Source organism: Pseudorasbora parva, chromosome 5, assembly GCF_024679245.1.
Source record: "Pseudorasbora parva isolate DD20220531a chromosome 5, ASM2467924v1, whole genome shotgun sequence".
Lineage (NCBI taxonomy): Eukaryota > Metazoa > Chordata > Actinopteri > Cypriniformes > Gobionidae > Pseudorasbora > Pseudorasbora parva.
The window spans coordinates 36,813,898-36,831,680 of record NC_090176.1 but is presented as its reverse complement, the minus strand read 5'-3'; the positions used below and the strand labels follow the sequence as shown (position 1 = coordinate 36,831,680).

Below are 17,783 nucleotides of genomic sequence, written 5' to 3'. Positions count from 1 at the left end.
TTTTCCATCTATGGTATGAATCAGAACATCAGATACATGTGATTTGGGCTTACAACCATAGTAAAGAACTACTCACATTTTCTGCAGAAAATGTACATGTCTACTTGATAATAGTGTTGTGTTCACCTGGTTCAGGTTGGTAGTGGTATTAGTGTTGCTAGTCCCCCGTTGGTGAAAATGACCACTACATGATTGCTCTCTTCTCAACCAGCAGACTATGTTGGATGTTTTTGCAGTGTATTTGTGGAGTGTTTTAAGGTGCTGTAAAACTGGGACAGCTCCAGGACACTAAAAACCTGGACTGTCCAGGGGAAGTCTGGAGTCCTGGACCATTGTAAACATTTATGCCTGGATTAAACATGTTTATAATGAACAATAAATCATTGTTGAACAAATATTTTTAGGTTATCGAAGTTTTGAAATGAAACTAGGTGTCTGAGAATACAGACAGATTTGTTTGTGGTTATTATCAGTTACAGCAGCTGCTAATTATAATACTTCACATGTGATGCTCACTCACTTCTCAAATATCCAGTTTTTTGTTTCCTCTACGCTCAGTTTCAGTTAGGGTCAACCCTAATGTTTCGTTGATGGATTGGCATACATTCATAAAAAAAAAAAAAAAAAAGAACAAACCACTATTTCCAAAAGGCACGACGGGAGATTAGCCTCTACATTTGAATAAATATATTTTACTTAAACTAATTTTGCTAGTAAAAAAAATATATAATTACTAATCTGCGGTAGGCTACCAAAGATTATTCAACAAATGTTTCAACAGAAACAAAATGGATGCTTAAGGAATTTATTTTGTTCATTCATGAGCAACACTGGATGATGGATGAGGAATGTTAAGAGCTTCAATCTTAAATCAAAGTAATTTTCTTTCATTTGTAATGACATCTCTTCTCTGAAGACATGTTAACCGGTGTGAGGGCGGGAAAATAACCTGTCCCCTCCAGCAACCTGTCATTCACATGAGTTCACAGCGATAGCAAATTACAATCCAATCAATTCCAGATGGAGAAAATCACGTCCTGCCCCACATTTTCTCTCATTAGTGAAGCTGTTACAGTCATACATCACAATAGAGCATATCAGAAATTATGATCCATGCTGACTTATGTGGCACCCTTTAATAGTAGGATCAAGAGTCCTAATTTTCCAGCTGTAAATAACATAAAAATGGAACATAAATTAACACATAAACAGGAAGTGTTAAATAAGGCACATTAACTGACTAAAGAACTCTTCCACTCAAAAAGTTAATAATCATTCATATTATATATATATATTTATATATGTATGGATCATTCAGAGGTAAATGGGTAAACATTAATACTGAACAAATTGGTTAAATGTACACTTAGCAACAAAGTAACATTTTATTTTAATTAAAATTGACTTTTTAGATTCAAGTGTATGAAATTAGTTTTATCTTTTTCTGCATATCAAAGAAAGTCATACAGGTTTGAAACAAAGGGCAAGTAAATGCCCTCTTTTAATGTAGAGAATAGATAGAGCTAGCGCGGCCATTTCTAGATCCACTTGCATGTTTTTGTTTTAGCTATAAAGACGGCTGATTATGCTGCTTGATGCAAACTGTTTTTTTTTTTTTTTTTTTACTATATTATTTTAATGTAAACACTGGTTTGTAGCAGAAATGGTTTTACCGTTTACTGCACTTTTATTCAACTATAATGGCTAATGAATCAGAAGTCTCGCAAATTCACAGTAAATAGCTTACTTCTGCATTGAAAAATAGTGAATACTGTCCTATCCAATAAAGGCATAAAAAGGGCCAAAATAAAACAGCCCTCAAATACTGCTTGAGAAGTTTAGCCGTCCATTAGCCCCGCTTTCTCTTTCTCTTTACTGGGCAGATGTGGGAAAGGAGAAAGTTAACCATGTTTGATATAATGTCAGGTGGAGGGTGTAGCTGATGAGGGTGGTGGTGGGCCAGTGTCATCTCCCAGGCATCCACCAGCTGGGCGTTCAGACCTTTAAACATGGCTCGGAGCACTGTGTCAAGCTGTTGGGAGAACCAGTCGCTGTTGAACAAGCTGTTCTCAGGGTCCAGAGTCTGGAGATTGGCTGTGCGGATCAGGACCAAAGTCGCTGGTTCTCGGTTCAGCAGGCGGATCACAGCCTTTCGAATGTGGCGCAGGCGCCGCATGTACACCTGTACTGGGAAAGTGCTGAAATGTGACCAGATGCTAATCAGGACCACCGTGTCCGAGCCCCCTCGTAAGTGGTCCAGCTCATTCGAGATATAGTGCATCTCAGCCGAGGGCACGGACGTGAAGCGGATCGGCGGCCCGTGGCAGCGGTATCTCAACAGTATGTTGTGGTTGCTGTCGACTGCCATGTAAGGGCCAACATTCTTCGGGCTATGAAAGTTGAATTCTTTAAACTCTATAATGTTGAGATAAAACAGTGTGAGTTGTAGATATGACTAAGGAAAAGAAAATACTGCTTTAGCATGAGGATGTATAGAAAAACTCACCACAGACTACAAACAAATCTCTCTACTTACTACAGTTGTCTCAGGACAAATTCACACTTTTGTTTTAATGGAACCTATTCATTTATACTATACTATAATGATAATAATAATATATTTTATTATGAATTAAATAAAAATATAATGATAATAGTACTAATATTATTACTATACATTTTTATTAAAGAAATGTATTACTATTGTAGTTGTTATATTGTACTGTAAATTAAATAGTGCATTTAAAATTAGTTTAAAATGCTAATACTAATATTCATAGCAGTCTTAATTTAGTTGCTTTCAAACTTAAACCACCGTTTATTTTAGCAAAAAAACACTAGAAACAGACCTCCCATTCCCAATTTGAAAAATGTCAGATCACAAATGACCCATTTTGTATTCAAAATGGCAATTTTCTGCCTAAACGTTTGAAAAGTTTGCATCCTTGACAACCAATCAGAAAAGCTCTCAATGTGAATAATATTTGTGTGCTCTGGTTTGTTGATGTTGGTGAAGATGTGATCAAAGCCACTAAAAAAAGATTTAAAAAAATATTACTAACCTGGAACACGGGCAATGAGATACTCGTACCACTGTCGCACAGTGGAGTCTCCATACATGTACACCATTTTCCCTCTAAGACACTGGGTTATGACTGAAGAGTCATTAAACTGACGCATGACGACACCACTCAACGGCTTCCATGATCCCTGGTAGTAGTACCCGGAAGGAAGGAATTTGGGGCGCATCCCTTTGGCTCTTACTGGAAAGAAACAGAAATATTAATGGGGGGGTGAAACACTCAGTTTCAGTCAATCTCATGTCAATCTTGAGTACCTATAGAGTAGTATTGCATCCTTCATATCTCCAAAAAGTCTTTAGTTTTATTATATTTATAAAAGAAATATAGGCTGTACCGAGTCTTTCCGGAAAAAAACGAGCGCCTGGAGGCGTATCGTGTGGGCGGAGCTAAAGAATGACGAGTGCGCACAAAGCAGTGACGTCCTCAAGTGTGGATAAACCCATGGCTATCGATCAGATTCAGCTAATACAGATATGATCCAGAATCAGATTCGGAGGCTGAAATAAATTGAACAGGAGAAACAGCAACAGCAGGACGTCCGTCTCTGTGGTATATACTGTATTTAGTGGCCTGTCAACATTTGTGTGTGTTTACTCGCAGTTTATGAGGAAATGATATGACTATAACGACATAAGTGTTTACAGACGAGTGGATCTGCACCTTGAGAGCAGTGTTTATGGGCGTTCATTTCCTCTCTCGCTCTAGTCACGCTCGCGCACACCCTACCGGGAGAAGAGCCCGTACGGCCCATACAAGCACCTTCTGCTCTATCGACGTCAAGCCGACCCATACTCGAAAAAAACTCTCCGAAACGTGAGAAACCGGAAGGAGTATTTTTGACACAGAAATACTCCATCAAACATCCAACATTAGTTTTTGAAACTTTGTCTATGTTTAGGATGGGAATCCAAGTCTTTAACAGTGTAAAAAGCTCAGTATGCATGAAACCGCATTTCACCCCCCATTTAAGGTTCAAGATAGGAAAGAAATGACAACGAGGAAATGTTGTTGATTGAGTTATTTCAAACTGAGCAGAAGGCCATTTTAAAATAAAATCAGATATATTTTATTTACTGCCAACCAGAACCCCCATAATGAACCATATTGCCAAAGACCATTGTTATTAATCAACAACAACAACATGTGGTTTTATTGCCGAGTGGTCCTGTGACTAAACTGTTTTTGATTCAAATAAATGCAGACTATTTTAGAACAAAAGAGACTTTTATTGAACAAACTTTTGAACGTTAGTGTATATGATATTCCATGTGGCACATTACCTTTAGTAGCAGGTAGAACAGTCACATTGTCCACCCCTGCAGAATGTATTGGGATTTTGATATTTACTCCACTAGAACAAAACAAAATATGAAGTGTCATTCATGAAGAAAGTAGAAAAAGGTGCACTTTCATCATTAAACTGAAGTATTTATAATTAATCAGCATTCTGAGAACAGTAAATATCGGCATCGGCCAAAAAAATAAAAAAATAAAAAATATTGCTGTAGTTAACTTCTCACTTACCTTTGGAAGAACTGTGACTCATAAACAGTGAGAAGGTGTTTCTTATACCCCCCTTTTGAGTGGTTGATCCGTGTATCACAGTCCAACATCTTGGGCTTATAACAGAACCAGGGTTCTCCGGTCTGTGGGTCTGTGTAGTTGCAAAGTGGCTGCTGTTTGAGTGGCAGACACAAATTACACAAAGTGGTCTCAGAGAGGTACCCTGAGCGGAAGAGGCTCTTGAAGAACACTCGGTCCGATTGCTCCTCTCTCAGTCGCCTGAGGACCATCACGGCCTCGCTGGAGTGAATCATGGTCAGTTCTACCTGCACAACACCTGCCCAAAGCAGTGGAAAAAATACAGTGTAGTTTCCATTGTTGTGGTCGTTTACCTTCCCCACCACACCTGCCACCAGTTCTGGTGTGTGAAGCCGCGCTACTAGGAAGTCTCCACCATGTTTTTTGGGCTGGCCCAAAAAGTTGTGCATCTGTACCTTTACTACCAGCTGCCCACCAACATGCAGCTCTCCAGGGTCTTGAATAGTATAATAGCTCTGTGCGGGATCGCTACTTTGACGCAATGGCAGTCCTAGGATCGATGGTTCTGGCCAGGCGATGGATTTGAGAAGATAGCTCTCCTCCCTGGCTTCCTCTGCAGAGGGCTCCTGGCCGAGGTGGGCACAGAATGAGTAGTTGAACTCCACAGGTAGGAAAAATTCAGAGGTCTTTAAGACTGACTGGATGCTGTTTTGAAGCTGATAGAAGTTAGATATTGTCTGACAGTTCCAGCTCTGGAGGAGACAAAAACACAGAAACTTCAATGTGTAATTTCAATACAGATAAGCATGGGTAAGTCTTTCAGAGTTTAAAACACAAGATTAAATTGTGTTGGCTCATTGTTGGCCTTCAAAGATAAGTGGATCATCATGTAATATTAAAATAATGCATGTATTTGACTAAACCTGCTTATTACCCTGCCTTTAAAGGTTTAGTAAACCTTTAAATAAACTTTAAAATAAACTTACACTGAAAGGTCACGCTTAACCCAGGAGGAAGTACAGAGTAAGTGTTTACAAGTTTCCGTAAAAACGTTTTAAACGATAAACTGAGACAAAGACATTTGAATTTGTATATATGGTCTTCCTTCCACACATTTGAAACACCGACTCAGTACTTCTGCCTACGTCGAACGTGACCTTTTCAACGTAATTGCATATTACGTGACTTCATGAACGTGCATGACCCTCTCGTTGACTGCGCGCGTCGTCCGTTTGGGGAGGTGTTTATACTCGACGTGCAGACCGGGTGCGGCGTGATGAGATGTCATTCTCAGCCAGGAGATTCGTCTGGAACTCATGACTCTTCGGTTGCGGAGCCACACACAAAGTTACGAAATTTGACGTGCACCACGCCAAGCGAAATGGGGTCTCGCGCACTCCGCGACGACGTCATTTTTGCCACGCGCACCCTTGTGCTCGAGCAGATGCGTCGTGCATAAACGAGGCTTAAATCTACACTGAAGTTTGATAAACGCAAGTTAATTCTTCAGTTCAATCTTTGTGTGCTAAAAAGGCACATACGTTCTTGTAGAGATAGCAATACTATATTATCCTTTTTTTGCCAAATAAATGAAAAGCATGTCATCAATGTCTTCTCTCTTGCTGTATCAAAATATCACTTTCCTCAGAGATGGTCAAGTTCAGTTTGTGCATGATTAGGCTATGATATATATAATTTTTTTAATACTGTTTTACGTCCACAGGGACGTAGGGATTTATTTTATTTTCTTCATTTGTGTGGATTCTATTTTGTGCTTGTTCTGTTGTTCTTGCTCCTCCTACTGTCTGCTTGACAGGCTCATGAGTGTCACCTGAATCCTGTTCCAGATCGTTAAGTGGAGAACAAAGGAACCCAGAGATTTCCAGTCAGCGAGAGAGACTGAGGTTTTTCCTCTGCGGGAGGGACTGACATCTTCTGATCCCAGTGCTGTTGTGTGCTTATATGGTGTATAGTGTTTTGCCTGTAGTGGCAGGTAAATAGCTGTGAAGTGTCTCAGCTAAGTTGTGTATAACCAGTATAGCAAAGTGAGCTGTTACGTGTTACAGCTAATATTTGCACTCCTTAACCTTAACTCAATCTGAGCAGTGTAAATCAATGTGAGCTGTCTGTGAACATCAGCATTCTATTTTTATTTCCTTAATTTTCTCACTGTAGGGAGGTGGAAGCCTTTTGCTTTAAGACCCACCTTTTCTCCTGTTTTTGGTGTAGTAAGGGAGTTAGGTAATTGTTTCTGTATTTTCTTTTATTCCTTTTTGTTAGGTAAGGTATCCTTAATCTTGAGTAAGACTGTTTTGTTTGTTGTTTTGGCATCTCCCCTCCTTACGTCCTGTTTGTTAATGCTCATTGTTAATTTAATAAATCTTGTTATCTTGAAACTGGTGTCATTGAGCCGTGTGTGTCTGCCCTGGGACCTGGAGATGGCAGTTCTCTCATCCTCTCCCCGCAACTTTTTGTTACCCTCCTTTCCTGCCCCTAGACTAGAAGGGAGGATCGTAACAACTGTATCCTAAATTGTGAATAATTAATATATCATATGCTGAAGTACATTTCTGGATTAAAAGAAAAAAAATAACAAGAACCGTACAGAACGGAAAACCGTGACCCTTAAACCGTGAAACCAACCGAACTGTGGGTTTTGTGAACTGTGCCATCCCTAATATGCACCTAAAACACATTCATCCGTTGCAGTTTTCATCCATTTTATTTATTGTTTTTGGTACTTATTTAAATGCTTTTTTTAAACAGACTGAGAGTCCATTACTTTTATTGTTTTTGGTTGTTTTGTTCATTTATTGTGGTTATTTAAAATGTTTTCCATTTTTAGTGTTAAATAGTCTTTAGAAATTAAAGTGTATTGATCTTTGAAAAGCTGTACCTGCATTATATGCAATTATCATTATTTTAGATGAAAATGGTCTCAGAACAGCAAAAGTTTATTTAAAAGTGAACTAATCCTTTAAAAGTAACAGACCTTATTTTTACTGTAATGTTTTTGCACAAACAAAACTGTAAAATGGCAGTAAGTGAATGATCTAATCATACATTACTGCTGTGTTCCAAACTGAATTATCCTATATTTACACTGACATGAAATTGTGTTGCCAAACATCCTGTTATATGACCAGAAACCACTAAATTGTAATATATAAAATTATATTCTAAGAAGTTAGCTAGCAGATGAAAAATAAGTCTCACACAAAAAAATGAAATATGAACTACTACTTCTACACTGCAAAATAAGATAGTTACTGATTTTTCAGTAACTAGAAATGCTATAAGCTATAAATGTTTTAGAAACTATAAAACACAAGATGAGGCTTCTACTCACTTCCAACGAGGTGATATTCCACAGCAGGAATAGGAGTCCTGACAGTGCCAGCAGAGTAAAGAAAGGGACATATTTGGGAAGGTATTTCTCCATGGTTTCCTCTCTGTGTCATCCTTCTGTCCAACACTAAAGTGGGTCATGGCTGGCCATTATTGCATGCTAAGAAAATAAGACAGACCACAACAACATGTAAGCAGCAGTATCCAAATGCTTATGCAAACACGCATGCTTGAATATATATATAACAAACAAAAAACCTTTCCAAACCAGAGACCACCTAATGAATTTCCACCACTGTGTACACACACACACACACACACAAATTTACAAGGCAGACTGAGTTGCAACTTAATTTTGTTGTAATGGTATATTTTTATGAAGGCTAAACAGCTTGACACTAAAACAGCTACTGATGTGTTTTTTTTTTTCCGTTTTAAAGGAAGAGTATGTAAGATTGTGGACAAAACTGGTAGTGCAATCATCATTTTATAATACATTTCTTATATATAGTTCCTTTAAACACTAGTGATAGTCATTTAACATTAAAGTATAAATAAAAGTTATATCAATTCCAAGTGAACTTAAAACAATATTCACACAAGCCCATTAAAATAAAAGGCTAGCAGTCATTTGGAACATTTCAACTTGTGTGTGAGTATGAAAGGTAAAACAAAGAAAGCTTTGTTACAGTAATATTATTTTGAGGGGAAAAAAAAGATTTCTCAACATTATTTTCTGAATTCTACACTTTGGTCGTGGGTTAGTTTAATAATAGCCTACGCATCATCAATAAACCCTTGTTATGAATAAAAAAGGGGGAAATATTAGTAATTCTCTTTAATTGCCCTGATTAGCCAAACCCGCTTAAAACACAAAACAAGCAGGGCCGTAACCACCACACACATGGTGCTGTACTGCCCCAATATGTAATGTAATTTTTTTAACAAATGTAATATCACAAGCTTTAAAAAATGTTTTACAGTAAAGTTGTGCAGTCCAAGGAGGATTTGTGTTGTTATTTAATAATATTATATATAGTAATATTATTTAGTAATATTTGTTAATTATTTATATGGCTGAATTTGTAATAATTTCGCCATATTTTATGAAAATGATATGACACATTTTGCACTTGACATATTAGTGTATATTTTAAACAAAATGCTATTTGCATTTTGTGAGTTAAACCTAAATTGATTACCTCACAGCTAGGCTACAATTAAACTGGAACTTCTTTTAACGTTCTTATTTCTTATGTTGTTGTTGTTCTTGTATTCCCTTTAATCCTTATTTTATTTATCAGGTAGCCTCTGTGGTGTGTGTATCTATTTGTGAGTGTTTTGTGCACATCTCGCATGCATTTCTGGATTAACATTACAGTCTTCGTTTCTAGATCTGGATTACAGTCAGTGTTGCCACATTGGGTTGACGATTTCTAGCCCAAAAGCTCACTAAAACCCGCCCAATCCAAGAAAGAAAAAACGCCCAAAATTTTAACTAATAAAATAACGTAAAATAATTGCATTACCATGTCAGTCAAGATTGATTAGCATCATTTTATTTCCTTAAAACAAAATTATGACAAAAATAAATAAATGAATAAATAAATAATCAATTTCCCAGGAAAACGGATCAAAACAGGGCAAATTCATGTATGACTAAAATTTCCAAGTGAAAACTGTAAAAATCTTGAAATTAACCGATGATGACACATGTAGGCTATCATTTTCAAATGTCAACAGTAAGAATAAACTAATTTATGTGCAAAAAGTGAAGTTATGTGCAAAAATTGAAATAAACAACGTAATTAGCAGGCATTACACACACATTAATGCACGCACACCACCGCCAAAATGTGTCATTCACTGATACATATTGTATGATAATCCTAAAACCAAAAATGAACAAGAACGCGTTTGTGTTGTGCTTCTTTAGACAGAACTACAGTAACGTTATGTATTTCGTGAAGTACATATTTATAGAACATAATGAAGAACAAATTGATTAATCGTTGATTCAAACCTCTTTCAGAAGCTGTGGGGACAGTAGCTGTGGGGACGAGTAGAACGCAGTCTCTGTTTAAAAGGTGCATGTCAGGCCAGTGTGCAAATGATGGACAGGATACCGTATATTTGAGTCATTCATCTGTGCTCTTAGAGTCGGTTAAAGAATCTTCGAGTCACAGGTGTAATCCATGTTTTGAGAGTTGGTTCACTCTTTGCTGTATATTTATGTCACTTTTGCATAGCGATCACTTGAATAGCTACAACTTCAAAAAACCTGTCATAAATGAGCGCGTCTCCCTGCTGATCGCTGCTGCTCGTTTGGCGACCTCAACACCTGCCAGCTGACTCTATGCTGGGCCTGTGTGTGTCATGATGACTGATTTCATGGAGGACATGCACATTTGAGTTTGTTAACCCATTAGACTATAACATTTAGATGTTTGAAAACCGCCAAACTGACCCTAAACCAGCCCAAATTTTGTCCACCCGCCCAAACCCATTTTTACCCGCACAATCAAATTCAAAACCGCCCAAGTCTGGCAACACTGCCTGTGTTTTCACACGAGCTAACGGAAATTCGCGCTCTTTTCGGGCAAAACTGCCGAACATTTAGATTATAGACAGGGTCATTTCATGTACGTTAACACAGCTTTATTAATTTCGAAGTTTCAGTTATTGCATTTGTTAAAGTAACGGCTTCTATTCAGATTATCGGTCAAAATCATTTAAAATAATTTACCTCAGGGTGTGTTTCGAAATTCTGTCAGGAATCATCTTAATACGCACAATGACGGAGAATAATTTCCATTGGCTGCGGACTGCGGTCTGTAGGTATTGACCTATTTTTTTAGTCTATGGTATTGGCCAATCACAAAAGTCGACATTGCGACAAGAACGTCGTTGCAGCAATCCTGATGTGTGGGGGAACCCCGAAGATAACCCGGCGAAAACTCAAGTGAAACGAATTAACGAAATATCCCATCAGAAAACGCAGAGAGAACACCAATACGGAAGCATCACAAGACAACCATGGTGCAAACGTCTATGGGTGCAAACTTCAAAACTCTTCCTGTCTCGACTGGGAGTGGCGCAAAAAAGCTGTCATCGCCCGCAAATGACGTTTAAAAATGTCCATTTCGAAGCATTTATTCAATAAAATTTCGTGTATTTAACAATTTATGATAACATTATATCAATTTTATAAAGACTGTAATACTGGGATAAGAATAAATTAAATCAAAATGTAACGTTACATTTTCGCTGCTCGTTAGTTATCTCCCCAAACGAGCTGACGTGCAGCTTGCCCACCGTCCCCAGAAAATTTACTGAAATCTCACCGTCTCTGTCTTGATCGGGTATGAAAGAGGGAGAAATGAAGAAGACGTATAGTTTGACCAGGAGTTTACTCAGCGATCGACCATAAAAGTTAATCTGTACGGAACTAGGCTGCAGCACTCCTCTCAGAAACTGAAGCCTCCGCCCCTCGATCGCCCCCAGATGGCCGGTCCCAGTATAGTCGCCTCTTATGGTATTATTGTAGCTTTATTCCAAACAAATATATTGTTATCCACAAATAAATGTAAAGCCATTCACAAAAAATAAATAATTTCAAAAATCAATAGAATGAGATCCACAGATATATGCAGGAGTTTCACAAAAATGAATTAGATTCACAAATAAATACATCCAAAAATATATTTCTATGTCAAAAACACACAACTCATTTTGGTCCAAAAATAGCAAAAACTACTGGTGTGTGGAACAACATTAGGGTGAGTCATTAACTCAAGTTGTCCTTGGGGTCAATATGACCCAAATCGACATTTCATTCATTAAAAAAAAGTTCCCTTCATCTCAGAGGAATAAAATTTGGTGACTTTTGCTAAATTATCTATCTATACATGAACAAAAACCCTGGACTTGATTCGGTTGTTCTGAAGGTACGTAAAAAATTCACTTAATGTTGTCTTTGGGGTCAATATGACAACATTAAGTGAATTTTTTATTAATTGTTTTTAAATAAAAAAAATAAAAAAATATGAAAACAATCAATTTATGCAGCTTTTGTTGTTGTTGTATTTTTGAATTTATTTACCACTAAAAGTACCATATTTTTATGTAAAATATATCTATTTTATATTTTTAATTTATTTTACATTTAATATTAAAGGTGCACTATATTATTTTTGCAGTAAAATATCCAAAAACCACTAGGCCAGTGTTATATATTTTGTTCAGTTGAGTATTTAGAATATCCCAAATGTCTCCAACTATTTGTAAATTGTGAGAAAATTGTGAGCACCCGGGACTTTTCAGCATAGCGTTTGAGGGAGTCGCAATCGCTTCATATCCGCGTTACCCTCTGTTTTATTTGGCAAAAGCGCTTTTCTCTTAGCAGTGTGAACATGTCACAGCAGCGCAGAGAGAATGCACAGAGTAACGTCATAACATCATTTTAAACACACTTAAATGTATCTAATATGATAAACAGAGCTGCTTTACCTTATACTCATGACCGGAAAAGCAGAAATAGTGCAGGCTCCTGGCGACTGTGTCCCGTCCCATCATAATAAAAGCCCCGGTGCTCGCAAGCCGTGTGTTTGTAAAACAATCGCTTCAGCTAGTGTTGGGCGATATGCCTAATTTTCCAATCGTCATATCGTCAGCCTGTGAGATCGCCGATACGCGATCTTATCGCGTCGGGGCGGAGCATTCAGTGGCATAACTTTGTTTTAAAAAGTGGGTGGGACAGTCTCACGAAAATGCGTATAGTACGAGTGTGCAATCTCGTGGAATGTATACGTCAAAATGAGCTTTGGCTTACAAATGGTAGGCTACGCAGTTTTTTGTGTGCATATGATACACACTTTATGGCGTATTATAAGGGGATGCATCTAAACACAATATAGCGTTAGTGTTCAGATTTTTCACGTGAATAAAGGCATAGATTTGCACACTTTAAATCCTCGTATTTTTTTCTCATTAAAACCGAATATCATGAAGAGCAGGGACAGTTTTTGTGCATTTTGTTTCGTGATTTTACCGGAACGAATACAAAAGTTAGATTAAAGTGCTCTGCACATGCACGAGCCACGAGAGAAATCTGCACCACTGAAAACAGCGGCAACGAGCACCCGATCGCCTCTTATTTAACAATCGAAATGATGCTCTTCTAGTTAACCAGATGTGTTGTGTTTGTATTAATTAGGTTCATCCGTGAAGCAATCCGTGTGCAACTGGTCCGCTGTTGCATACCACAAACACAGCATTTATTCATTATTTTTTATTTAAAATCCAAAAGTTTTTACTGAACATGGCTCGTCACTAGCCTACATAAACAGCATTTTATTCAATTAATTTATTCATATTTAGATTTAGCTCACACAAGTGGCAAAACATTTAAACATAGGTTATAGCCTAAATCACAAACATTTTAAATTAGAAACTTACAATAGGCTATTCAAAAACAGCCGACTCTCGTCTTTTCTTTCGTTTTTAAACCTTTTAAAGGAAATCCTGCAGTCTCGTTTCCTTGCTTAACTTGAGAAAAAAAGCCATGTGCTGACTTTGAAACAAGAGTAGGCCTATATTTTAAATTATACGCATCTGTGGTTAAATTACTAGATTTTCGCGTCAATAGCCTACCTGTTTATTTTAATGCGAACAATGTTCTGTCGTTTTAATGCAGCAACGCAGCGCAGCAAAAAATAGCCTCGGTACGAAAACGATCCGTGCACTGCTGCAGACGCACCGCTCCTGGAACGGACTGACGGACAGCACCCGCGTGCAGTGTGACAGCTGTCATCCGTTAACATGGGTACGGAAAAAAATACGCACCGCACACGCACTGCAGACGGAGTAGCCTATGTATGAAACGGGCTCCATCGGAACGCGTGTTCATTGCAGCGGGCAACATAACTCCCCACCGCAACCTTCTCAAACCAGCTGGTTTTCTTTATACAAAACATTTTTGGGAATAGATACCTGAATTGCATAACAATAATTGTTGTCTTAATTGTTTCTGGCCTTGTGTTTGTTTTAGCAATAAGTTAATTCAAGTAGTCTATACATTTGAGGTGATTTAATTGTTTTGCCGTTTTATTTGAGTTATTTCATTGTGTTTTTTATTTATTAAAGCCTATTTCGTTATTTATTATTTTTAGGCTACCGTCAACGTGGTGTCACAGCCTGTCTATTTTAATAAACTATTTATTTCTGTAGCCCATACAGCGGGCAAGGGCTAAAACACATTATTAGAAAATACATTGTCTGCTGACATTTAAGTATTTCACTGCACTTTAACAAGAAATCTTAGCTTAACAGCCAGTGCAATATTTTTTGTTCATTGTTGTTCCGTCGTTAAGTCGTTTGAAATAAAGCTGCTTTTACTTTTTGACTGATTGCTCTGTTCAAATGTATATGCTATAGCCTATAATTATAATATAGCAATTTGTTATTGTATTATTATAAGTATAAAATAAATGTACATTTATGAAAAAAAAATGCTTTAGCCTGATGATGATGATGATGCCGTTTTCGCCGTGGCTTATGTGAATTTGTGAATATAGGGCTAGGTTGATCACCTTGCAATTAAATTCTGAAACTATGTAGTTTTTTCGTCTTAAAAAAACATTTTTTTCACTGAAGAGTAACTCATTTTTACATTTTAAAAGCGTGTGGTGTTGCACTCGCAGTATATGCGGCACGTAGCCTGTGAGTGCAACACCACGCGCTTTGATGTTGATGTGAATAGTAAGGCTAAGCAGAATAAGTACAATTAATGTAATGATGATGATAATAATAATAATAACTATGATCATAATATTTTCATTTAATAATAATTTTTATTTATTTATTATATTCATGGGGAACAAGCCAAATATCGCCTTGAAATCGCCAACAGCTTCAGCTTTCGGCGATCTCTCTGCCTATCGTCGATACACGATACTATCGTCTATCGGCACAACCCTAGCTTCAGCAGCCATGCTCAGCTCCACAACACTCTGCTTTACACTACAATAACGTTAATAACCACATCCATGAACATGATTTCTGCCCGTGTCCTATTTTCCACCGGCTGTGAGGTGAAGACCCCATGTCCCAAGATACTGCGCTCAAACTTGGCGTCCTCAAACTATGCCTTTGTTTAGAATAGGAGCCCTCTAGTGGACGGAAAGTTGCATAGTGCACCTTTAATTTAACTTCAGTAAAAAAACAAAAACAAAAAACAATTCCAGTATGTTCAGCGAGCCAAAACCTAAAAATGTGATGACTTTGGTGACATCTGGTGTATCTATGTTGGTACAAAATTTAAATAAATAAAAAAAATCAGTAACCACTAGATGGCAATAATACTACCCAATGTATGCATAGCTGCAAAACTCTATAAACCTATGTTTTAACAAATTTAAAGCCCCACTTGGCTACTTTTGCTCTCGGGGTCCCCCTACAGTTTGGAAAAAATAATGTCCTCAACTACTGTCGTAAGAGCTGTCATCCTACAACAGGGGATGCCATCGCGCGTGCATTTGTTGATATGACAACCCTGATAGCCCTGAACAAGTGATGCGCGGGTCGTCTCATAACCCGCGGACCCCGGATATGTAAAAATATATACAGTGGTGCGGTGCGGGCCAAATAACTTCATAAAAGCGTCCCGAGGGTCGGTGCAGCACTAAAAGTTCCCCTGAACACTGCAAGAGGAGTTCAGAGTTCTTCTGGCGTCGCGTGTGAAATGTCTTCATCCCAGGTAACGTTACAGTCAGTGGCATATGTTTCAGCATGTCATATGAATATAATTTCATGGGTTTTATTTTTTTCAAACGCCAAATAATCACGATGCTCACGTTTACAAGCCAGCGTCATTATAGTAGTCTATTGGTTACCGTTTAACAGAATCTATATGATACTTCAGTTCAATGTTTGAGTGGTAGGTAATCACCGTAACAAGCAGGACATCATCGGTCAGGCACGCCTCCTTCAGCTCTTGCCGACGAGCAAACGCTGGTCACATGTTGATCCTCGTCCTGCCTTTAATCACATCACTTTTTCATTTCCTCTTATTGCTTTCCTCCAACAAAACCTTTTCTTTCTTATTTGTCTCTGCTGCTTCGAACATGACTATATTATCCGACGAACAAAGTTGGGCTCGCACGTCCAAATTTAAGGAAGTGTGGGTGTCGGTGGAAGTGACGTATATGCCGTAAAGCAGTCGAATTTTGTAGTTCTTTTTTTTTCTCGGGTTACTACCCGAAACCCGAAGTTTAAAAGTACGATTAAAAACGATACAGACCCCATCAGGCTATGGCAGACGTGTCATTCACCTATTGTAAGTCGATTTATCATCACAAGAGTCTTAAAAAATATATTATGAAGGTTGAAAAGTTACCTAGTGCTGCTTTAACCTCTTAAGTTATACATAAAAAAGTTAAAATTGTAAAAAAACAACAACAAAAAAACAAAACAAAAACAACTTTGTCGTTTTAGACTATACAAAAATGCCAAAACATGCTTACACAAATCTGACCATGCAATAAGTGTGTGTGTGTGTGTGTGCGCGCAGTGTTTGCCACATTCAGAATGTTGTACAAACTCACCCCTTCATTTATGTGTATGAATGATCATCACTGTGTTTTTATTTTATTTTTTGGGACAAATAAATTATTCTGAAATTATTAAATTCCCATTCATTCTTATGGGTGCCCATTTTTGTCCACAAAGGCCCAATTAAAGGGGTGATGAATTGAGGAATCAAATTTTCCTTGAGCCTTTGATATATAAAAGGTCATGGTAATATAAGAATATCCTGTAAGTTTCAGAGCTGAAAACTTCCTTGTTAGTCAAAGAAAAGCTTTTATAGACACCAGGGTCCTGTGCTTCTACTGACGTCAGTGCGCGATGAAACACCGCCTCTACAGAATAATGAGCACAAGTAGTTCAGTAGCCCCGCCCACCGACTCATGGAGGGCTCGTGCTAGCTGGTCAACAACAATACATCGAGGAAGATTAAGATATTGCGCTATTCCTGGTTGTGGAAGAACACTGTCGCTGCATAAGCTTCCTTCTGATCCTAATATTAGGAATGAGTGGTTGAACTTTATTTTTAATGAAGTTCCAGCTCACATGGGGAAGACATATTCACTTCCGTTCACTGCGGAATCGTTTGTAAACAAATCTCCGGTCGATGCTGGATTTGGATCCGACAGGAATAGTGCAACACACGTGAGTAAAACGTGTTTTGATATGTGATAGTATTGCATTGTTATAGATCATTTTGCTTATGTGTACGTGTCTAACAGAGCATAACTTTAGCACGCTGGATTCAGACACGTATGGGCCAGGGCTTGTAAAGCCCGGCAGGCCGATGAATCTCTTATTCCGTTCTTGTTCTGCTATTCTCTCTCTCTCTCGTTGACATCTGAAGGGCAGGGCGCGCCGAACGTGTATGTGTGTGCGCGGTTCGCGCTTATATTGTCCGATCTTGCGGGCTATGTGTAATATAAAAATAATAGTCCATTTAATCGCGGGTTGATGAGAAATAAAACATTGTGTTTGTTTGATAAAGAAGTTCCCGAGCCCTGTGATCAAGATAATCATTCTGGTTGCTTCTCCCTCACTCTCCTCCCTCATGTCCCTGAACTAGAGTTTAGATTCTCTGCCCGAGCCCGAACCTGACCCGAACCGACCCGCGGGCCGGGTCAAGCCGAGATTTCCCGGCACTATCATCGGGCCGGGTAGGGGCGGGCCCTTGATCAAGCATTTGTTTTTTTTAATTATTAGCCTACTTTACTAGTCTAATTGGGT

At 38.1% G+C, this 17,783-nt stretch overlaps 1 protein-coding gene across 6 annotated transcripts in view; it reads right to left on the bottom strand.

The window, feature by feature from the left end:
• Positions 1-789: 789 nt before the first annotated feature.
• The window catches only part of nxpe3 (neurexophilin and PC-esterase domain family, member 3), a 28,204-nt gene continuing 11,210 nt past the window's right edge, over positions 790-17,783 (bottom strand). For 4 of the 6 annotated variants that reach the window (XM_067444146.1, XM_067444140.1, XM_067444142.1 and 1 more), the window contains 5 exons: positions 7,975-8,133; positions 4,608-5,377; positions 4,364-4,434; positions 3,063-3,263; positions 790-2,415 (listed from right to left, as the gene is read on the bottom strand). In XM_067444146.1, coding sequence (XP_067300247.1) covers positions 1,850-2,415; positions 3,063-3,263; positions 4,364-4,434; positions 4,608-5,377; positions 7,975-8,067 — 1,701 coding nt within the window. In that variant the 5' untranslated portion in view covers positions 8,068-8,133 and the 3' untranslated portion in view covers positions 790-1,849. Of the gene's footprint in view, positions 2,416-3,062; positions 3,264-4,363; positions 4,435-4,607; positions 5,378-7,974; positions 8,134-10,719; positions 10,981-11,317; positions 11,459-17,783 lie in introns of those variants that run through there. The other 2 variants (XM_067444144.1, XM_067444145.1) reach the window with 2 other exon arrangements.